The 24,874-nt window shown below is 34.0% G+C and overlaps 1 protein-coding gene across 7 annotated transcripts; it reads right to left on the bottom strand.

The window, feature by feature from the left end:
* Positions 1-7,517: 7,517 nt before the first annotated feature.
* On the bottom strand, positions 7,518-17,489 carry LOC132044976 (uncharacterized). 7 transcript variants are annotated; one of them, XM_059435510.1, is made up of 7 exons: positions 17,303-17,489; positions 11,557-14,141; positions 11,331-11,418; positions 10,694-11,248; positions 10,461-10,580; positions 9,485-9,726; positions 7,518-7,675 (listed from the first exon to the last, which is right to left on the bottom strand). In XM_059435510.1, the coding sequence occupies exons 2-5, from the start codon at positions 12,912-12,914 to the stop codon at positions 10,575-10,577; spliced, it is 2,007 nt and encodes a 668-aa protein (XP_059291493.1). In that variant the 5' UTR covers positions 12,915-14,141; positions 17,303-17,489; the 3' UTR covers positions 7,518-7,675; positions 9,485-9,726; positions 10,461-10,574. The 7 variants fall into 7 exon arrangements, with proteins under 7 accessions (XP_059291493.1, XP_059291494.1, XP_059291490.1 ...); XM_059435511.1 differs by having other exon boundaries at positions 10,501-10,580; XM_059435507.1 differs by having other exon boundaries at positions 10,461-11,248.
* Positions 17,490-24,874: the final 7,385 nt, after the last annotated feature.

The following is a 24,874-nucleotide window of genomic DNA, read 5'->3' as shown; positions in this document are numbered from 1 at the left end:
TAAATTAATAATACACTTTGCACGTTATTTCCTATCAACTCCAATCATCACAAAAAATATTCAGTTATTATTTATAATTTCACATATTTATTTATGAAGTACCAAAATATTATTATAGTATAAGATTATATCCACTTAATATTTCTTTGAAAATTATGTTATTGGTATATATATTTTTCTTCTTTTATCCACACAAGAAATATGCTACGACTAAGATAATTCAATATTAGGGATTAAGTGACCATATATCTATTGATAGTCATTTATAAATATAAAGTTTTGAAATTCGTTACTAAACAAAATTAAAGCATAAGAACATATTTAAGTTTTAAGAACATTTAATTATTTATTTTAAACAAATTTAAGTTGATCACAAAAGTAAGATACACTATATAACAAAAACAAAAAAAACAAAAAAAATTCAAATCCATGTTAGTTTTCATGATGAAATATTTATACGAAGAAAACATTTCTACTATTTATTTTTCTTTCAACATAAAATTTTATTATTTTTAATTTAATGATATTTTATTATTAGTTAATAAGGAATTCAAAGTCCTAGATATCGCATATCTTTAAGATTATAATTTTATTCAACGTTACTTTAGCCATTGTCTTGAAATTAATACTTTACTTTAGTTTAATGACTCTTATTCTATCTTTTGAGACCAAACATATAAAGTAATCTAAGAATACCTAAACCTATCAAATTACGGTCTAATAATTACCCAATCATTTTCTTTGTTAGACTTAAAATTACAACGTGCACCTCCAAGGAAAATAAAGACATTCGTTTGATGCTTAAATTCATAATCTAAATGTGATAGCAACTCTTTAACTAATTTGATTCAAAACCGAAGAAGTAGTATTTGCTTTAAACACAGTATTTTTAACAGTGACATTTTTCATATTTACAAAAATAGTCATAGAAATCTAGTAGAATTAGACTAAAAGGTTATAAAAGTCCATTGTCTTGAAATTAATACTTTACTTTAGTTTAATGACTCTTATTCTATCTTTTAAGACCAAACATATAAAGTAATCTAAAAATATCTAAGCCTATCAAATTAAGGTCTAATAATTACCTAATCATTTTCTTTGTTAGACTAAACATTTCAACGTGCACTTCCTAAGAAATAAGGACATTGGTTTGTTGCTTCCTAATCCGGATGTGATAGCAACTCTTTAACTAATTTGATGCTTCCTAATCTAAATGTGATAGCAACTCTTTAACTAATTTGATTCGAAACCGAAAATTAGAAGTAGTATTTGCTTTAAACTCTATTTTTAACTGTGACATTTTTTTATATTTACCAAAACAATCATAGAAATCTCGTAGAATTAGACTAAAAGGTTATAAAAGTCGTTCAATATTTAAAAAAAAATTTGGTCAATCAACATTTATATTCATGCTTTTATAATAACTAGTCTCTATCGACTTGCGTTGCCATGTCATCTTCCAGCTCGTGTAATTTATTTTAAATTTGTTAAGCGAGAAAGACAACAAGGAAGAGGTTATACAAACATGTTATCTCGCCAAATAAAACTCGATCATCACCTTAAGCTCGTTACCTAACCAATCTTTACATCTCCCCCTAAATAAAGTCAATCCTAAAGTATATTTACATGAAAAATATTTTCTATCTTGCTGACACTATATGTACATGACTACACAACTAATGAATATAAAAAGTATAGCTCTTGGGATTTATTGATTACTTGATTAATTATCAATTTGAAAATCAAAGCATTCAAAAATTTTAGGTTTGCAACCGACGGAAAGAGTCCCTTTATAGAAGCATCGCGGCACCAGATATTTTGGACTTCGAATCAAGTTACAATAGGTTGTTTCCCGGGTGGATTCGAATCATACTCCAAACATCAAAGAGTTACAATGTCATTACAAACTCAAGTAAGCAAGAATTATGCTAGTCCTACGTAATTGAGGTTCACTTGGTTATTCCCAACTAGTTTCCAATTGCAAGTCAAATAAAATTGGTATACCCCATGTCTCCTTTAAATCTAAAAAGTACATAAGGCAATTTTACTATCAATTACGTGACTTAGTTGAAGTAGGAATAGAAAAAAGTTAATTAATACAGTTTTTCGTTTGACCGGATTCGTTCAAATAAACCCTATTAAACCAAGTATTTCTTATGAAACTCAAAAACAAATTATAGTAGGAGACTGAGAACGAATTGTTTCCCAGCTTCAGAGTATTATCCAACATAGAGTGCGATTTAATTTAATTTTTAGAGGGTATACAAGTCGATCAATATTTGAAGGATATTTTGGTCAACCAACATTTATATTCATGTTTTTAAAATCATATAGATAGATAGATAGATATAGATATAGATATAGATATATATGTACACACATGTTTAATCTTGCTATATGCTGGATCAATCTTCATGCGTGCCTTTTCATTAAGAAATTTGCTACTTAGGAAGTCCAAATATATCAAAAGATGTAAAAAAAAAAAAATTAAAAAAGTTATTAAAAGTAATTTCAAGAATCGGGCAATATATTCATAGTAGTAATATATAAACCCAACGGAGGAAGGGTTACCTCACTTCAGGGTTGTCGCAGATATTGCGAACCAATTGAAACCCGCCAATCCCAACAGCTACTCCTACTGCTGCAAACAGGGGCGATTTTATGCAGTAATTTTGGATCACGTGAACACATGGTCTCTTAGTAAAACTAGATATTTTATGTATATATTTTTTAAAATTGTATAATATTAACTGCTGGAACACATGATACAAGAAGGTTAAATGGTGCACTTGGCTGAAGGTTGAGTTATTTACCTTAGTACATTTATTTCTTCTTTTTTTAATGGTAAACCCATGTTCTAAAACTCTTAAATGCGCCGCTGGCTGCAAATAGTGGATACACCTGTAACACCACAACTATAACTTGATATCTTGATATATCTTGCTTGCAGCCATGTTTGAACAATCTAAGCAAAAGTAACGTTCAGATGTATGCATAAGAGATACATATTTGGTGGGATCCTGCTTTAACTTATTCTGGGATAACTTTTTGTATGTACCCCTAATATCAATTTTTTGGTCCTTTTACCATCAAACGTAGTAATTTTACGATAAGCTTGCATGAAGTATTAACGCTCATCTTGACTGGATTTTTATATATGACAATGGCTTCTGTTGGCTAGTTTCTGAATAGAAATAGTAAAGTTACATGATGTAAAACTTGGTCCTAATAATTTTAAAGATGTCCTGATTATTTAGCTTCGTATAACTAAAGATGTTAAAGACAGAAATTCTCTATCATACCTAATATTGGTATCTCTTCTAAATGTTTAGCATTTTGTAGCACCTGCAGAAGATATCTTCAGACCAGAGTGGCTGTTGGCAATGAAATTTGACCTTGTCTTTACACTAATAAGTGACTATATATTTATTTATTGTCATTTAAAAAGACGAAAATCGTTACTAAACAAATTACATTATAAGAATATCAATCAATTTTAAAATATTTCGTTATTTATTTAAAAAAATTAAGTTGATCACAAAAATAAAATATAATAATATTTCTTAAAAAATCAAGTAATACATAAAAAAATACATCCAAACAATCATAAATAAATATATATCACTTCACGAATCAACACCTCATGAAAAATAAGTTAATGTAATTAATAAATCACAAGAAATAGATATAGGAAAAAGAAACTCATACCTTATCCTACACAATGCAGATTATCAAATTTGTAAAATAACTAACCAAACAAAAATTGATCTGCTAGCCAATCATTAATTTGTAAGAAAATTTTTGTCTTCTAAGTTTCTTATTAGTAGAGAAAAGAAAAGAGTGATTTTTGTAGTATGAAATCCTATAGTTAGAAAACTGAAGAATTAATTAGCATAAAATATGACTCATAGACGCGGATTTCTAGATATTCAACTCTAACTTGGAGTCTTTAGGTAGATCTTCAAGTTGAAAACTCCTATTCACGTACTGGAACTTCAAGCACAACTTCGGATCGGAGGTCCAATAGCTACTCCAACTCAAATACATTGTCCTTAACAATTGTAAAACTTATCATTTATGACAATTGATTTAATATTGGTGCTTTTATAAATTAATAATACACTTTGCACGTTATTTCCTATCAACTCCAATCATCACAAAAAATATTCAGTTATTATTTATAATTTCACATATTTATTTATGAAGTACCAAAATATTATTATAATATAAGATTATATCCACTTAATATTTCTTTGAAAATTATGTTATTGGTATATATATTTTTCTTCTTTTATCCACACAAGAAATATGCTACGACTAAGATAATTCAATATTAGGGATTAAGTGACCATATATCTATTGATAGTCATTTATAAATATAAAGTTTTGAAATTTGTTACTAAACAAAATTAAAGCATAAGAACATATTTCAGTTTTAAGAACATTTAATTATTTATTTTAAACAAATTTAAGTTGATCACAAAAGTAAGATACACTATATAACAAAAACAAAAAAACGAAAAAAAAATCAAATCCTCCCGTCGCCATGTTAGTTTTCATGATGAAATATTTATACGAAGAAATAATTTCAACTATTTATTTTTCTTCAACATAAAATTTTATTATTTTTAATTTAATGATATTTTATTATTAGTTAATAAGGAATTCAAAGTCCTAGATATCGCATATCTTTAAGATTATAATTTTATTCAACGTTACTTTAGCCATTGTCTTGAAATTAATACTTTACTTTAGTTTAATGACTCTTATTCTATCTTTTGAGACCAAACATATAAAGTAATCTAAGAATACCTAAACTTATCAAATTACGGTCTAATAATTACATAATCATTTTCTTTGTTAGAGTCAAAATTACAACGTGCACCTCCAAGGAAAATAAAGACATTCGTTTGATGCTTCCTAATCTGAATGTGATAGCAACTATTTAACTAATTTGATTCAAAACCGAAGAAGTAGTATTTGCTTTAAACACAGTATTTTTAACCGTGACATTTTTCATATTTACAAAAATAGTCATAGAAATCTAGTAGAATTAGACTAAAAGGTTATAAAAGTCCATTGTCTTGAAATTAATACTTTACTTTAGTTTAATGACTCTTATTCTATCTTTTAAGACCAAACATATAAAGTAATCTAAAAATATCTAAGCCTATCAAATTAAGGTCTAATAATTACCTAATCATTTTCTTTGTTAGACTAAACATTTCAACGTGCACTTCCTATGAAATAAGGACATTGGTTTGTTGCTTCCTAATTTGAATGTAATAGCAACTCTTTAACTAATTTGATGCTTCCTAATCTAAATGTGATAGCAACTCTTTAATTAATTTGATTCGAAACCGAAAATTAGAAGTAATATTTGCTTTAAACTCTATTTTTAACTGTGACATTTTTTATATTTACCAAAATAGTCATAGAAATCTCGTAGAATTAGACTAAAAGGTTATAAAAGTCGTTCAATATTTAAAGAATATTTTGGTCAACCAACATTTATACTCGTGCTTTTATAATAATATAGATATAGATATATATACACACATGTTTAAATTTTTTATCTTGCTATATGCTGGATCAATCTTCATGCGTGCCTTTTCAAAAAGAAATTTGCTACTTAGGAAGTCCAAATATCTCATAAGATGTAAAAAAAAAAAATTTAAAAACTTATTAAATATAATTTCAAGAATCAGGCAATATATTCATAGTAGTAATATATAAACCCAACGGAGGAAGGGTTACCTGAGTTCAAGGTTGCCGCAGATATTGCGAACCAACTGAAACCCGCCGATCCCAACAGCTACTCCTACTGCTGCAAACAGGGGCGATTTTATGCAGTAATTTTGGGTCACGTGAACACATGATCTCTCAGTAAAACTATATATTTTATGTATATATTTTTTAAAATTGGTATAATATTAACTGCTGGAACACATGGTACAAGAAGGTTAAATGGTGCACTTGGCTGAAGGTTGAGTTATTTACCTTAGTACATTTATTTCTTCTTTTTTAGTAGTAAACCCATGTTCTAGAACTCTTAAATTCGCCGCTGGCTGCAAATAGTGGATACACCTGTAACGCCACAACTATAACTTGATATCTTGATATGTCTTGCTTGCAGCCATGTTTGAACAATCTAAGCAAAAGTAACGTTCAGATGTATGCATAAGAGATACATATTTGGTGGGATCCTGCTTTAACTTATTCTGGGATAACTTTTTGTATGTACCCCTAATATCAATTTTTTGGTCCTTTTACCATCAAACGTAGTAATTTTACGATAAGCTTGCATGAAGTATTAACGCTCATCTTGACTGGATTTTTATATATGACAATGGCTTCTGTTGGCTAGTAACTCAAAGTCTTCGTTTGAAGAGGTGTGTGTGTGTGTGTGTGTGGGGGGGGGGGGGGGGGGGTGAAGAGGCGTGCAAAAGGGTCATTCGAGTATCAATTGTGTCATTTTCTTTTACATTAACAATGTTCCTTTCTCGATCAATATGTAGGGACTAAGGATTTTATTGGATCGAAGAAGCTAGTTGAATAAGGTACATATGAAGGTTTGACTGTCACACCCCTTTTTCCAACCCCCGCGATAAACATACAAAGGTTTTTATTGTTAAAAAGGTTTTTCCGTTTGAAGTGACGGTTATGAATCCCTAATCAAAAGGAAATGACTCTTTTATTATTGGTCCGCGAAAACAAAAGACCGGGCAAGGAATTATGTTGACCAGGGAGAAGGTGTCAGGCATTCCTCGAGTCCCGTGGTTCTAGCACGGTCGCTTTATCGACTTATACCTAGCTTAAACCAATTTTGGATATATTATGTTCCCGAGCCTTGATTTGCTCGTACTTTTTATTGTTAAACTTTTACTAGTCTTAACCCTGATGTGTAACCGCATTCCGGATCTTGACATAGACCGGCTTAGAAGCGTAACCGCTTTTTTTGCTCGTATGTATCGCACCTAGATTTGAATTAATTAATTATTAGAACAATTTGAATAAGGTGCATAACCATATCCTTGAATTTCTTTTAAGCATCTAAAAAAAGGTCAATAGCGACCAGAATATCCCGTCTCTATAGCCTCCGCCGCTAAAGATCATTAAGGACGAGTTTGAGTGCTCGTCGTTACAACATTTTCGCGACCAGCTTAAAACTGGTCTTTAAACATCTTTAGGGACCATTTTTCTGGTACCTAATTGAAGATTTTTGAGACGAACTTAGTGGTCGTTAAACAGTTTTTGCGACCAGTTAAAAGCTGGTCCTTAACTTCTTTGCCGACCAGTTTAAAGCTGGTCATCAACTGGTAATTTAGCAACCAGATTTTCAGCTCATAAAAATGGCTTTTAAGGACTAGCAATCTAGTCCCTAAAGAAACAACTAACAGGTCCTAAATCACATTCAATTTGCAGCTAGAAAATATGGCAATTAATGTAAAGTTGACGCTTCTTTCATATATATAGAAAAAGTAATTACAAAACATGAACACCATCGTTCTGGTAATGTACATCAATGATGTCATTTAGTCACAGTATTTTGTACATAGACCCCTAAGACTGTCATATATAATTTTCCCAACATTCCTAGCAAAATGATGGTCAATCTCGTGAACTTCAATTTGTACATAGACCTTTTGCTGCTCGTGAACTTCAATTTCCATACCTGTAAAAGTATTAAAAATCCATTTAGAAAAAGACTACAATAAGTCAACTGGAAAATTGGTTAAATAACAAGACAACTTCAGCAGAACTGCACTTAGCAACAATATTAATGTAAAAAAGATTCAGATGCACATTGGACATGAAGTGGTTTCTATCTTTTCATTTTGGTGTAGCACACAAAAACAAAAACAAGGTGGATAGAAGAGGCTGACAACTGAGATCAAAAGCAAAACTGTTTTTCTGGGCATTTCTCCATTACAAATAATATTCCAGTAACCAAACAATTTCAGCATGCAACAATGATGTCTCCAAATTTGTATAAACTCTACATTTATAACAACTATTACCTATTTTATGTTTATGTTGATTTTCCTACAAACTGGTCATAACATAATAATGGTCTTCTAGTATGTGATCTAATGAGAACTCACCTAATTTCTTTATGTTTGTGACACTTAAGATGACAACTAATTTGTTTCAACTCCTAGTTCAATCCATACTTTGTATCGGTGATTGTCTACTATATTTTTCATTTATTTTCTAAACCTTGCTTCAGAATGTAGACCATTCCTGATATACATTTTTCATGTGTCTCTTTTTTCAGATGGAGGTAGATATTTTACTTAGTCTTGATTTTCTTGGCGATCAAAAACCTATGGTTCTTTCTACTTCTTCACGAATCAAACTGGCTCAGTTTTACTATTATCTACTGATGATTTTATTATTATTTTCCTCTACTTAACGATTGTACTTAATCGTGAATGTCTCCGGAGATAAACTAGTGTTATATTCTCCATAACAAAGATTCCAACTACCAGACAATTACAATAACATTTCACCATTATAAATAAGATTTCAGAAAGCCACAAGTACTATAATCGACTAGATTTCAGAATGTGTTGGTGCAAATAAAAGTGAGGACATATCACATATCTAAAAATTCTGTCTCAAAACAAAATAAATACACTTACGCCAACACTGTCACAACAGCCAAAACTCCATTTGTTCTATCAATTCTGCCAAAAAGAGAATATTCTGCATTATTTTGTGGAAAGTGATGTAGCCGAGGAGACCAAATAGGGTGCACAAGATGACTTTACTTATCAGCCCAATTATAATATGCTAGGAGCTTTGAAAGGGTATGACTTCCTATAAATATGGAGACCATACTAATAATGTGAATAAGCAGATACCATATTATATGCACTCTGAAAGTTGCACTGAATAGTACCTTTCCTAACTGGTGGAGTATCTGCCACACTATTGAGAAGCTTAGACCTATCCTTGAAAGATTAATTGTCTACTGGAAATTGCCATCTCAGTATCAAGACCTCCCAAGAGATGCTAAAGGAACATACAATCTAGATAAATGGCAGATGCCTAACATAAAAATAAGATACGACAAAGTTATTTTTTTTTCTTTTTTTTGTAAGCTAAATCTCTACAATGTAAGTACTGTGTATGTCTACAATGTAAGTACTGTGTATAACTGCAGTCTTTTGCCTGAGGTCAGGCCTAGTACCCCTTTTGTTTTGTATCCTTCATGCGATATAATACAACCCAGCAAGAACTTGGAACTTTATTGAAAAAAAAAAAACTACCAGAATTTTACACAGTTAGACTACATGTCAATATTTCATTTCTTAACCTCTTAATAGTTATTTCAATTGTAGTTAACAGTTAGTTGCATAAGGAGGGCACAACATATTCATTTGCTCAGGGCAGGGAGTCTGCTTATGCTTCAAAAAATAACCAAGCAAGCAAATATACTTTAAAGAAAAATTATAATTTTGAGTAAGTTAGTACTAACTTGGCATCATCAAAGGAATAGTCATTCTTCAGAGCATTCTGATGTCAAAGGCTGGAAATTGGAGTGTTAAGATAAAAACCACTCTTTCAATTGCTTCAGTTCTTTCATCTCATTTTTCAAAGTTAGACAAGCGATCCTTTAAACTTTGAACGCAATTATCCTCTCCATTCGTTCCATAACTCTTTCATCCATCCAAAAATATGATCCCAAAGAATATCCATGTCATCACCCTCAAATATGTCCTGCAATAAATCAAACTTCGGTTGACATCCAATACACAAGTTAAAAGTGCTCGTTTGGAGCAAACGGAAAATCCAATTACTGTATATAGAGGGCCAAAGATATGAAACAAATAAGGTGTTAAACATCTCTTTAAAATGTATCTTTAAATTTTTGCAATTCAGCAAGGTGACAATACTGAATAAGAGAAAAAACCTGTGAGAGAAGTTGTCATCTCTGCTTATGACAAGAACATTTCTACAAGGTTGTAAACTGAGTAAGAACATTTATCTGTTGGCCTATGTTACCTTTTAAGACAAAATTAAATTTCACAATTTATACTAAGTAGCTCCAATAATAGTAGAGCAGGCTCGTATTTACAGCAACATGACAATCTCTTCTATATATAAAACCATTTCCAAGTTGCTACGTTAATATTGACAATCTGATCTTATCACATTTCACATCAACTGAGAATAGAAAAACTCAATTGCCATAACCCAGGTCACAGATCTGGGAATGAACTAATATCATAGCTCTAAGCTACAATCCTCACGTGCTAAGTTCCTATATACACTAGTAAGAATATGGAATTCCATCCAGATTTTGAGTTTACACACAAGTGTGAGCTCTTAGTCCAAAATAATATTATCGTCTCAGTTGTGGATTTGTCAATGGACTTATTTAATACGTACTAAGTTTCCAGGAGCACTAAAGCCACACTTCACACGTGCTAAGAAGAAAAAAAGCATATTACATAAATTTAAGCCCTCTCCCTCGTCCCTTGCCTATAGAACCTGGTGTAACAAATGCATATTCAGTAGCTTTCACAGTGGATTCCACCTCATTTTCATTCTTTGATAGTTTAATATCAAACCTACAAAAAAAAAGAAAAAGTTAAAACATTATAAAGAAAATGTACTAACAGAAAAATCATGTAATCAGAATATATAATAATGAATCTGCTAATGGCATAAAGAGATACTTCACCTCAGTCGTTCTTTTTCGCTTATTTTGTGTAGGATTTTCTAAATCTACAACATCATCATCCAATTTTTGCACAACCTCAGAAAAATCACGAGGTTGCGTCTTTCTCGCTACACGCCAACCCTTATTGGAATTATCACTAGCATAAAATACTTGAGATCCTTGGTCCGCTAATATAAAAGGCTCATTTGTTTTTAAAAATCGCCCCCAATTAACACTTACGATGCCATATTCATCTGTTTTAATTCCTTTCGTGTTATCATATGCATCAAACCAATTACATTCAAACAAAATCACTCTCCTTCCCGTGAATTGCAATTCAAGAACATCGGTTAAAACTCCATAGTAATCAATATTCTCCCTATGTTCATCAGTCTCACCGACAACAACCACACCACAATTTTGAGTCCTTAAATGTTTATCATAATCTTCTACATGAAATCTATATCCATTAACAATGTAGCCATTATAACGTAACACATATGGGGTAGGACCACGTGAAAGTGCGAGGAGATCTTCCATGATCCGACTATTATCTCCTTTATGCAATTGTGCAACCTATCAACAAAATAAAATTGATTACTTTAGAATGAGTAATATAATATTAGATTTCCAAATTTGATGTGTATATATTACTCACCCTATCTTTAAACCATTCAATAAACTGTCTATTCCATTCTGCATCGGACAAGTGTTGAGTAGCATCTACATGAATTTGTGCAAACTCTCTACAAATTTCAGTTGAACCATAAATTTCACACAAAAGAAAAACAATCCTAAGGAAAAAAGAAAAATGAAATATGATATGAAGGAAATAATTTTCTTACGGAAAATGAAATATGATATGAAGGAAATAATTTTCTTACTCTAGAAATGGTAGAACTTCATCACAATTCTTCAGTATGTATATATGTGCTTGCTCCAATTCATCTGCTTCAATATCACGCTGTTTTGGAGCTCCTAAAGTTTTTCCAGATTTACAAAATAGAGATAGACCTCCATCGGACTTTGGTAAACCACCATCATAATTTCGTTCTGGCCGATTAAACTTTGTGTCAATTCTATGCAGATACCTCGAACATAAGGTCATACATTCATTTGCAAGGTAACCTTCTGCAATAGAACCTTCTGGACACGCCCTATTACCAATGAGAGATTTCAAAAAATATAACCATCGCTCTATAGGATACATCCACCGATACTGAACCGGTCCAGCAAGCTTAGCTTCATTAGCTAAGTGAACAGGCAAGTGCACCATGACATCAAAAAATGAAGGAGGGAAGACCTTTTCTAACTTGCAAAGAGTTATAGGAATTTGAGCTTCAATCTGTTCCAAGTCATCAGTTCTTAATACCTTTGCTCCAAGCACATTAAAAAATAAGCACAACTCAACAAGGGGTTCACAAACTGTTTTGGACAACATACCACGTAGCGCAAGAGGGAGTAAATGCTGTAAAAGAACATGGCAATCATGACTCTTTAAGCCAGAAATCTTGTGATCTTTCAAGTTAACACACTGAGAAATATTAGATGAAAATCCATCCGGGACCTTTAAATTCTTTAAAAATAGACATAAGTTGTGCTTTTCTTGAGGAGATAATGTGTAACAAGTTGTTGGAATTTCATATTTTTCTCCTTTTTTGATAGGGTGCAATTCCGACCTAATGTTCATTTCTTGCAAATCTAGCCGAGTATTAATGGTGTCCTTGGTCTTTCCTTTGGCATTCATGATCGTCCCCAAAATATTATCACATATATTTTTCTCGATATGCATAACATCCAAATTATGCCGCAACAAGAGAGATTTCCAATATGGAAGTTCAAAAAAGATACTCTTCTTATTCCAATTATCCTTTCGGCCATCATGTGATATCTTGATCCTTTTCTTTGGATCCTTTGTTAACTGCAACCCTTCAAGATCCTGTACTTGATTAAGTATCTCAACACCAGAACGCATTTTTGGTGGAAGCCTTTTCTCTTTTGTACCATCAAATGACGCCCTATCATTCCTCCATTTGTGATTAAGAGGAAGGTAACGCCGATGACCCATAAAACACTGTTTCTTACTATTAGCCAATCTGATTGAGTAAGTATCTTTGTTGCAACACGGGCATGCCAATTTCCCTTTTGTACTCCATCCGGATAAATTTCCATATCTTTGGAAAGTCATTGATGGTCCATAACAAAGAAGCACGTAACTTGAAATTCTGTCTAGTTGATGCATCAAAAGTCTCTATACCAAATTCCCATAACTCCTTCAGTTCTTCTATCAAGGGCTGCAGATATATGTCAATTGCATCTCCTGGACTATCTGGACCAGGTATAAGCATTGACATAATGAAATTTTCTTGTTTCATACACAACCAAGGTGGTAAATTATAAGGAATAAGTACCACTGGCCAAATGCTATATGAGGTTTTTGAATTCCGAAATGGCTGAAATCCATCACTAGCAAGTCCAAGTCGAACATTACGAGGCTCGGCCGCAAATGAGGGATGAAGCTCATCAAATGATTTCCATGCCATTGAATCAGTAGGTGCCTCATTATTCCATCATCAACTCTTTCATCATGATGCCATGTCATTAGAGAAGATGTCTTTGTAGACATAAACAACCTTTGAAGCCTGGGCTTTAACGGAAAATAGCGTAAAGTCTTTGATGCTATCTTTTTACCTTTTCTATTCTTTACTTCCCCGCTATGTTTTTCTATTTTCCATCTGGACGCACCACAAACTTTACAAGAATCAAGTAAGTTATCCTCCTTCCAGTATAACATGCAATCATTTACGCAAGCATCAATCTTGTGGTAGGAAAGCCCAAGGTCCCGAATTACCTTTTTTGCCTCATAATATGAATTTGGTAAATTTGCTCCATCTGGCAACAACTCCTCTTTTAACATTTTCAATAACATTGTAAATGACTCATTGCTCCAACGACCCATACTTTTTATGTGAAGCAATTTAATCAAAGTTGAAAGCTTTGAGATTTTTGAACTTTGGTATAGTGGCTTCTCGAAATCTCTCAATAGACTATAAAATTTTTTTGCTTCAACATTCGGTTCCTCTTCAGGTAAATCATCACAGCCACTGTTTGCAATGCGTTCATCATGATTAGGATATAAATCTCTCAAAATTTCTTGTATTTCGTCCTCACTCTCACATTCTTCTACTTCATTATCATCTTCGCATTCCGACAGCGGCTCACCTAAAACTTCCCCATGGTGATACCAAAAAGTATAATTTTGAATTATTCCATATACGTTCAGATGTGTCTCAACAGTCTCGCGCGTTCCTAATGTTGTGTTACAACACTTGACACAGGGACATCGTATTTCATACAATTCTCCTGTTCTTCGAAAAGCATAATCCAAAAACTTTTGTACCCCGATTAAGTAGGCTTCATTAAGTCGATTATCAACAAGTTGCATCCATTGCTTACTTGGTGCCATAACCTAGAATAGTAAATAAAAATTAGATCAAAATACAACAGAATAACAACATTCTTAAGATGCACATAACTTTTTATTAAACTTGTCAACTCATATTTTTGATTAGAAAACTCTCACAGATATCACAATAGTAAGATAAGCTATAAAAAAATTAGCCAAAAAAAGAAAGATAAGCTATAAAATGCTATGCCAAAACATATAACAAACAACTGCTCAAGTAAATGCGATATTTTTTCACTTCAAAGAAAACCACTATATGAATCATTCCAAATAATGATAAAAAATAAACAATTAAAGTGGACTAGGAGTCATGCAAGATTATGTTAGCATCCATGAAATTCACTAACGTACAAATCCTCAAATAATTGCATATGACCTCAGTCGACTAACTTTGAATACAAAAAGCAATTCTTCTCACCAATGATTAAAAAAATATCCATTTAATAATCTGAAAATGGATGCCCAACAACAACTCTTTTGTTCCTTTTTTTAGAGCAGCAAACAACAAACGCTAATTGAATTCGGTAATATTTCTAGAGGGTAAACAGTCATAACTTTCTTTTCTTTCGTATAATTTTTGCATAACCATTTTTCAAACCTGTGATCCACATAAAAGTATAGATATCTGATACACCAATTTATTTTAAAACAACATTGTGCTACATTGCTTCCAAATTGAACTTGTATTTTCTGCATCAACCATTAACTTTGCCTAACTTTGTGCTATGGCCATGTACTATCTAAATAACAAAGTGACAACTATGATAGTCTTTATTTCAGACTACAACTCCAATTCAACTAATCAGTTTAATTTTCTCATTCTAATACAATAGAATAATAAGTTGGAATGGAAGGTAAACTCTACAAAGAACTCTATTACTGCTACACTTTTTAGTTTCTTTATAAGCTAATATTTCAATCATCCACTTTCAACAATAAACTGGGATTATGGTTTCCTGTCAATCAAGCATCAGCTCATCTTGTAAATAAATTTCATTTCTGTTTTACTAAACTATGATGCAAAGATTGTCTTGTCCTACTTTTCTTTCTTCTTCAGCGTAGATGCTCTATTGCATATTAGGTTTATAATTGACAAAATGATAAAATACTTCAGTTATTCATTTAAATTTTCAGGCTACAAAAAACTATGAAAAACTTTCCAGCTCAATGAAACAATCCAAAAGTAATGTTTTAATAATCTTAAGTGCTTTTGTACAAGTCATCCTTATTGAATTCTCAAGTCCAACAGACTTATGAAAAACAACAATGTTGTTTCATCTATAGTTACTTTCTGCTTCTCTTCCTATAATTTAACAGAATCATTTCTGCTTCTCTTCCTATAATTTAACAGAATCAAGGATAGCTGTCAGTCGATTAAATGCAAGTACTCCCTCTACCAAAATTAACCATCCTACTCATCTTTTTCTGTTCGTCTAAAAAGGTGCCAAATTTCCTAAAAGAGGAAATTCTATTCCTGCACTAATCGATGCCTTCTCAATATCATATTCCCGAAGAAAAAAAATGTAGGTTAATTTGAGTTCAACAATTTTTTTCTTTGTATCAATGTATTGATGTACTCCCATTAATAGATTATTAGAACCTAAAATCTTACCTCAAGCTTATACCTTATTCAGCCGTCACAGTTGCTGCAGGAGGCCATTTCACATGAAGTTTGCCAATTCCTTTCCAAGGTTTTCGTGATATTGCTCTTAACTTTAATTCCTGCCCACATCGTAGCTTCACAATTACGATTCCCTTGCATAAAATAGAGCAAGATGGTGAATACCCTCTCTGGATAGTTAGCGCGTATAAACCAAGAGATTTCTGCAACACATCTCCAAAATAAGCATATTAGAAAGAACATTACTTTCTCATACTGTGACCAAAAAAAAAAAAAAATCAAGATAAACTACGATCTTTCTTTAAACATTACTCTTTAACATCATCTCCAAAACTATTCTCCTTTCAAGAAATGACCCCCCTTTTTACTAAGTTCGTTAGGAGCTTGATTGATATCTAATTTATTTCTTGAAATCCATACGATAATTCAACAGAATTATAGCACCCTCATAGAATGACATATCAAAGGCACCTTAATATGCACTGCGGAAAACAGTTTACCAATTGGGAATCGGGATCAAGTTCACCCCTTATAATCCTACGGCCAAACCACGGTGCACAAAATTCTCAATAACACCAAGATTGTTATTGCAATCTCTATCTCGAAAAGTGTCATAAAAAGGACTATCCCAAAGCAAAATGAATTAATTCCTAGTTCACGGCTACGTAAAAAAATAGTACTACCAGATATTCAGACAGACTCAAAGAAATCAACAAATCACTCATTCCCAATCCAAAAATGGCAACTTTACTACTCCTCCGTCCCAACCTAACTCCCCTTATCTAATTTCTATTCAGCATATGCAAAAACCAAGGAATGAGCTTTGTTAATTCAGTGAAGAAGAGTAATTTCATTCCACAAAAAAAAAAAAAAAAATTACAGATCCTAGATTATAATGCTTAAAACTGAGGCAATGTGAATCTTAAATGGTAGGGAGCAGATCATAACAAAATAAACGCAAATATTGACACCGAAGATTTTCGGCGAGTGAATCTGTTACTCCAACTACAGTGCTACTGAATAAACAGAGTTCCACCGGAAAATCTATTTGAGATGCTTTAACAAAGCCAATTCACATCATCGTTTCTTTCTCGCCTAATTTTTTTTTTTTTTTTTTGAAATCAGATTAGACTTACCAAATTGAATAAGTTGGTTTAGGCAATTAAAACACCATAAAAGTTCAAAGTAAAGAAACTAAATTAGAGTCTCTACTGGTTAAAAAAGTTGCAAATTCATCACCTCATGGGAAAAACCACAATGACAATCCTAATGAAACTTTCATGGCCCTTTAAGAAAATCCCCATAAGACATGCTTATGCAACCCTAACAGACAAAATCCTAAAATAAACTCTCAATATCTCCTCCTTGACCTTCAAGCCCTAGCTTTAAACCCAGAACTATCACTTTTTAATTAGCCCTCACATAACAACAATTAGTATCCTAAACAGCCCAATCACAGAGATAAAGAAAGAACTAAAGGAAGAAAATTTTGGTTTCAATAGAAAAAGATGATGAAGAAAGAGATGAAGAATAAAGAACTTACTGTTGAAGGATAAAGAAACTTCTGGTTAATTTAAACAGCAGTTGTACGTAGACAAGATATTGAGAGAGGTGAGATTTAGGGATTGAAGATATTGAGATGAGATTTAGGGATTTTATTTTGTGTGTGTGAGAGAGACATTTTAGCCTCTTTTTAACTTCGCGCCTTTGCTCCTTCTAGTCCGCCCTAAAATTTTAGCGTTCCCTTTTTTATCCCACTTAAATTTTCACTTTTAGGGGCGAGATGTGTGTTTTTTAATAGACCAGGTTGAGCCCCTTTGCGAAATAAAAGAATAAAATAGCGAATTTGGGACTAGAAAAAAAACCTATCATCAAATTACGTACGTTTCGAATGCGTATACTTTTCCATAGACCATATTTACAACCCGTCAGAAGTTGAATAATAATGATGTTCTTAGAGAAAGAAGAGGATAATAGAGAAATTAGAAGAGAAATTAAAAAAGGAGCTAAGTCTGCAGGAAACGTAAATCATGGAGGATCTTAGGAAGGTGGAGGCAGACAGTATTCTACAGTTGCTCATCAGAACCCACTCTATCTGCAGCTAATGCACTAGTCTTGAGGTCTAGATGTGATCAAAAGGGTCAGTTCAACTAGAAACAGATTTTAAGAGCACGCCTCTCAGTGACATACCAGTGTGAGCCACAGAAGTTTTCAGAATCTTATGTGCAACAAGTGTTATAGGAGACACTAAGAGGTGTATCGTTTGGGCCTTGATATGTGTTTCGGTGGCTCCTCTTAATTCTCAAGCCCAGTCAGGTTGTAATACAGCTAAGCCTGGTATTTCAGTTCTCAGTGAAGGCTGGCAGGCGGATGCTTGATGCTTCGGAGTCGTCGGGATAAAGAGGCATCCCCAGTTATCACCATAGATGAAATTTCCGTACGAACTATGCCTGTTAAGAAAAGATGTATGTATGAAATAAGAACCATGAGCAGACGATATTAAATTTTCGGGAATGATTTTAGTTTGTTTAAGTTAGTCAGATCAGAGTTAGAGAGTACGATGGTTGTAAGTTACTATAAGAAGTAATTATTATTATGAGATAAGAAGATGTGACAGTTCTCGCTTAAGCTATGTGAGTAAGTGTTTATCCCAGATGTGTATAGTCTGATACGATTTTGAAGTGTATAGAATGTTTGGGTTTAGTTGTTCCAATCTTTCGTATAAGATAGATAAAGGTTTGTTAAGTGTGATCCATAGTTCAGAAAAGATAGTATACAACCGTAGAATAGCGTCAGATGATGAGGGAGAGTTAGAAATAACTTAGTTCATTCAGAGCAAAATAAGAAAATATGAAGTTAGCAGGTGATTAACAGAAAAATAGCAACTAAGTTTTGAGTAGATATAATGCATTAGCAATTTCAGCAGAACTAGTAGAAGTATGATTTGATTTCCTTAGTTAGATGAACATCTTAAGTGGGTGACAGTTCGGATACATCCGAATGTGTGTTAGAAACCAAGGGCTTAAGTCAAGTTCGGAGTAGAGTGATTAGTGGAAGAAGAAATCAGCTAAGCCGTAAGAGAGCAAACTACAGAAGAATAACCTTTAAGAGTTGTCAAAAAGGGGTTGTCCTAAGATTTACAGTGTGAGCAGAGTTAAATCGTTAAGATGGAGTATGCCAGTTATGAATACAGTAGCAACCCGTTCATATAAATAATTTAGTTTTTCCCAATGAGAAATTGCTCAGAAGTGAGTCAAAAAAAAAAAAGAGTCATCAGTGTTGCAGAGTACAAAGGAATTACAGAAAATAAGGAATGTTAATTGGATCCCATCAAAAGAGAAGAATTTATAAGTATAAGACGTTAGCCTTGGTCTAAGGGGGAGATGCATAAATCGCCGAGAAGTCCGGTGAGATAATTGAAGACCCGAAGGGTTAGTACGAGATATGAAGAACCTCATTTCGGTTAGGTTGGCATAATGAGATAGTCTCCATAAGGAATATGCCTCGACTTAGAGGAAACCCGAAATGAGTAGAATGATCGTCGAACGAATCGTGTCAAGTTCAATTATTCTCGATTAGGCGATCACAGAAAAGCTATAAGATCATGCCCAGTTATGTGTCACAAAGGTAGTGCCATTGCACGAGACTCTAATCTTTAAGGTGCTAGTCAAAGACTTAGCTCACAACAGTACTATGAGTATTTTAGGAAGTATCTCAGAAAAAAAAATCAAGTATGGGAAGTACAGCTCATGATTTAGGCAGACAAGAAAACTATGGTGAAAGAAGTTCACCGCTTATCCAAGCTAGGAATTCGACTTTCGGACTCCGAAGTGGGTGGAGTTGTTGCCCAGAACGTGGCTTATTCCTCCTTAGTCATCGAAGTTAGAGAGAAGCGGTTGGTGATTCCTACTTGTTGCGGATGAAAGAGGGGATTCACGAACATAAAGCGTCGACTTTTGAACAAGGGGGAGATGGCGGTACCATGAGATACCAAGGCAGATTATACATTCCAGATGTAGATGGGCTCAGAGAGCGGATTATGTCAGAGGATCACAATTCCAGGTATTTCATTCACCCATATTCCACGAAGATATATCATGATCTTAAGGAGATTTATTGGTGAAATGATGTGAAAAAGAATATGGCAGGGTTTGTGGCTAAGTGGCCCAAATTTTTTTGCAAGTGAAAGCCGAACACTAGAGGCCCTGCGACTTGTCTCAGAATATAAATATTCCTGTTTTGAGAATGGGAGATGATAAATATGGACTTTATAATAGGTCTACCTCATTCAGTTAGAAGGCACGACTTTGATTTGGGTGATTATGGACGAGACTTACGAAGTCGGCACACTTTTTGCTGTTAAGATGATAGATTTAGCACCAGAATATGCCAAGTTGTTATTCGAGAAATCGTTTGACTTCATGGGACCCAGTGTCTATCATTTCAGATCATGGTGCCCAGTTCACAGCAAATTTCTAGAGATCCTTTCAGAAAGGATTGGGTACCAAGGTGAACCTTAGCACAGCTTTTCATCCTCAGACAGATACGCTATTCAGATCTTATGTTATAATATTCATGTTAGTTCAATACTCAGATATTTATGTCAGCTTAGTACTCAGATATCAGTCCAGTACTCACGTATTCATGCCAGTCCAGTATTCAGTTACTCCAGTATTCAGTCAGCTCGGTATTCAGTTAATCCAGTATTTAGTTAGCTCAGTATTCAGTCAGCCCAGTCTTCAGTCAGTTCAATAGACATTCAGTTTAGTATCTCAGCAGTTTAGTAATCTTGTATCCATTCAATTCAGTAAGCTTGTGTCCTTGATTTCAAGGTAATTGGGATGACCATTTGCCTCTCATTGAGTTTTCTTATAATAACAGTTACCACTCTAGTATCCAGATGGCACCGTTTGAGGCCTTGTATGGGCGGAGATGTAGGTCGCCAATTGGTTGGTTTGAGGTTGGTGAAGCAGAGTTGTTAGGGCCAGACTTGGTCTATCAGGCTATGGAGAAAGTCAAGTTGATTCAAGAGCATTTGAAGACGGCTCAGAGTCGCTAAAAGTCCTATTCGGACATGCGGCGTAGAGACTTGGAGTTCCAAGTTGATGATTGGGTGTCTCTGAAAGTTTCGCCTATGAAAGGCGTTATGAGATTTGGGAAGAAGGGGAAGCTTAGTCCTTGCTATATTGGGCCATATAGAATCCTGCAAAGGATCGGGCAAGTGGCTTATGAGTTAGAATTGCCACAAAATTTGGCTGCTGTACACCCAGTATTTCATGTATTTATGCTGAAGAAGTTCATGGGAGACCCGTCTCTAGTTGTTCCTACAGAAATCATAGGAGTTAAAGATAGCCTGTCTTATGAAGAGATCCCAGTGGCTATTCTTGATCGTCAAATTCGCAAGTTGAGAACTAAAGAGATTGCTTCAGTGAAAGTACTATGGAGAAATCAGAAAGTTGAAGAGGCTACGTGGGAGGCCGAAGAGGACATGAAGTCCGGATATCCCCGTCTCTTTGAAGAGCAAGCGAGAAGAATGCGAAGGTAACTAACCTTTTCATTTAGATCCTTATAGTATAATCTCCATGTTTTCAGTATTCAGACAGTTCAGTAGACATTCAGTTTAGTAATCATGTATTCATTCAGTCAGTGATCACGTGGCTCAGTCAGTTAATTTTAGTTATCTTAGTTACAGAATAAACGCTGCCAAACTTCCATAGAGTCTCAGAATTAGCCGTGGTTATAACCAAGACCATTATTTGAGGATGAATGATCCCAAAGGGGAGATAATGTTACAACCCGTATCTTAGAACTAAGGTTAGACTCATATCATTAGAGTTTTAGTGGAAAAATTGAAGGTTTGAACGTTTTGCGAAAATGGTTGATAGGCCTACTTCGGGCAGTGATAACTCCTTGACTAGTTGGGAATTCGGTAAAGTAACCTCAATGAAAGTTGTAGTACATAAAAATGGCTTTCTAACGATATAAGGACCAGGCCAATCAGGGATCGAAGCAAGGATATGTGATCATCTCAATATGGCTAATAGTAAGGCGTTTAAAAGTCTATAGAATCGGCTAAGTTTTGATATGTCTGCCTTCCAGTCGAATTTCATGAAAATCCGTTGAGAATTTGAGAAAACTTAAAACATGATAGTTGTAGCTCTTTGAAATAGCTTTCCAACGGTATATCATGGGCCTTGAACAGAGCTATGTACAAGAAGTTATGCCTATTTTACCGAACATTGTGCAGAACCAATACGTGTCGCGTGCGGGCGCGTGCGATGGCTCCGCATCGCGGGCCGATCGCTGTCTGAATATTGACCTGCAAGATGTCGCGCGATGCCGTGCATCACGGAACCAACGCTCAAAAGGCGGGTTTCGAGGTCAAAGTCGGGATTTCGCGTTTTAAGTTATATTTAAGCTTGGGGTTTATTTCCTAACATCCTAGTCACGAAAAATCACCCTAAAGTCGGAGGAACAAGTCCCGAGCCTCAAGAACCCTCCAAGGTAAGTTTTATCATGATTCTAGGTTAAATTCAAGTCCACTAATCCTTTCTAACTTGAGTAAACCCTTCTAATCCATAGAGTTGTGATTGGAACATTATTGTTGGAGGTGGAAACCTAGAACCCAAATTCAAGAGGATTGAACGTCAAAAGGTAATGCTTCTACACTCTAATCATTCATAATAGTGAATTGATGAGTTCTTGGGAGAATAGTAAATGGGTTTAGTAAAGAGAATTACACGAACTATAGTAGGGTTTTGGATTGTTGACTTGAGATTGTTATAATCATATGGGTGATGGAGAATGATGTTAATTACACCTAATTGAGATTGTAGAATCAGCTAGAAGTAATAGAATGGGGATTGGGTGAAGAAAACACCATTAATGAAGGTTGTGGAGCTTCAATCCCCACCAAGTGTTTGATAAAATGCTTAGATGACCAAAGCATGAATATTATTGCTAATATAGAATCCCTTTGACTTGTATTGATATAGATCAAAGTTGAAAGGGTGGACGAACATTGTATTACGCTCAAAGGCTGGAATTAAGGTATGTGAGGCTAACTATCTACGTTAGGGAATGTTCATGATTCTCCCTACGCCTCATTCTTCATACTTGTCGGTAATTTGACTCGAGAATACGGTTTAGCCCTAGTTTTATGATATGTTGTAGAACTGTTATCTTCTAGGGTTGCAGTTATAGAATTCGTTCATGGTTGTCAATTTGAATATCATGAATTCAGCACGTAATCTTTATAGACTTATGTATTATTACCACATGAGTCTCAGTCTAGAAATTCAGTATGCTCAGAAACAGTTAGTGTTTTCATTCGATCCGACATGTCTACTTTCGATTCGGCATTGTTCATTGTTGTTATGGTCTCAGTCCTTATTAATTAACCATAATTAAACATATGTGATTTGCCCAAAGGCACAGCACAGTCTTGTGTATACGTATACATGGCTGAGGCCATTAATCTGCTTGCCCCCAGGCCGAGGCCATAGCGTGCATTTATTATTGGGCGAGGGCCCCGCGCGCACAAACACGAGATAATACGGATGATTCGGATCGAACGGTATTCATAGCTCTTCCTTGTTATTACGATTCTGATTACGATTACGGTTCGAGTTATCGGTTTCGGTATTTTATTGCTTCGGTTGCTTTACATACCGAAGTACAATTCAAATGTCTTTGATGCCCGCTTTTATTGCTTGGGGGGCACTGCATCTCGCGATGCGAGTAACGACATATACGGAGTTGACGACTCGACTATTTAGGAGTGCATGTATCGACTGCTAGTGAGCCCTAATTGCTTCGGGGCATTGTCGGCTCATGCGGTTCTTTCGGTTCATAGACACCTCTTTTTCGGTATTCTTAGAGGCTTCATAGACACAATTCGACGATCGGACATTTGCTATGTTAGTCTTGTTGACGAGTTATACTCAGTTGTTCAGTTGTTTTGGTTTAGCCATGTTGGCTACTTTTCAGATATTTTCAGATTGTCTAAGTATTTCCGCATTATGATATTTCAGTCAAACTTTTAGTTAATTAGCATGTGTTAGTTTTATTTTATAAGTCAGTTATGTTTTGGTATCACATGTTGATTCGGCCGGCCGATTTCAGTTCGCTCGGTCACATGCGATCGGCAGCCAGGTGCCGTGTTACGTCCGGAGCCCGAGGTTCGGGGCGTGACGTAGTATGAGGGTCAAACACTTAATTTTGACCATGAAATCAAGTATAGATTTTTTAAGTATCTCGAGATAAACTTTACATATTTGATAACTACGCAAAAATTATTACAAATCAACATAGCTAATGCTTCAAAATACTTCTATGAAGTTTGAGAAACTTATAGTTATAGAAAAACTTGTTTGACTTCCCAAATACTAACACCTTCACATAAATCGGGAAGGAAGGAGTATGAACTTAGGGCATACGCTAAGATCTTATCACCATGAATTCATTACGTGTTTGTCATGTGGAGTACCTTTTTATGAGGTTAATAACTCATGAACAATAATATTTCGATCCTTATAATCTAAGGTTCCAGTGAACTTTAAATTTTCTCTGTTTCTCTCTTTTTAGGTGAAAATTAACAGTGATTTCTCTATGCTTAGTTTCTGTGAAATAACGTATCAAAACCTATAAGCTAAGCAAAACAACATTATTGGTGAGTTGACAATATGAATTCTTTACAACTCAATAGTCAAAGCAGCACCATTTAAGGCGCAAGTTAAGAAAGATTTTTTGGGATAAAAGAAAAAAAAAAAAGAAAAAAAAAGAGGAAGATAAACACCGCCGTCAAGTAAGTGGATAGGAAAGACAAGAGAAAATAATAAAAATAACTCTTTGTGTTTGACGATAAGTTCAAATTTTTCTTAAATATATTTTTGAGTAGTTTTAGTCACTTAAATTTATCAAAAGAGAGGTTAAAAATTTGACATACTCTAGCAATTAGATTTAACAGAACTATGAAAAAAAAAAATTTGAAATTGAGTTACGTCTAAGGGTGTGTTTTTTATGAAGGAAAATGTTTTTAATTGAAGATACTTTTCTGGAAATTAAGAGGTTTCTAATTTAGTGTTTTTAATTAAATACGCAAAAAATATAGTAT

This window comes from Lycium ferocissimum, unplaced genomic scaffold (genome assembly GCF_029784015.1).
Source record: "Lycium ferocissimum isolate CSIRO_LF1 unplaced genomic scaffold, AGI_CSIRO_Lferr_CH_V1 ctg5710, whole genome shotgun sequence".
Lineage (NCBI taxonomy): Eukaryota > Viridiplantae > Streptophyta > Magnoliopsida > Solanales > Solanaceae > Lycium > Lycium ferocissimum.
Note: the sequence above shows the minus strand (reverse complement) of the source record. Positions and strands in the feature narration are given on the sequence as shown.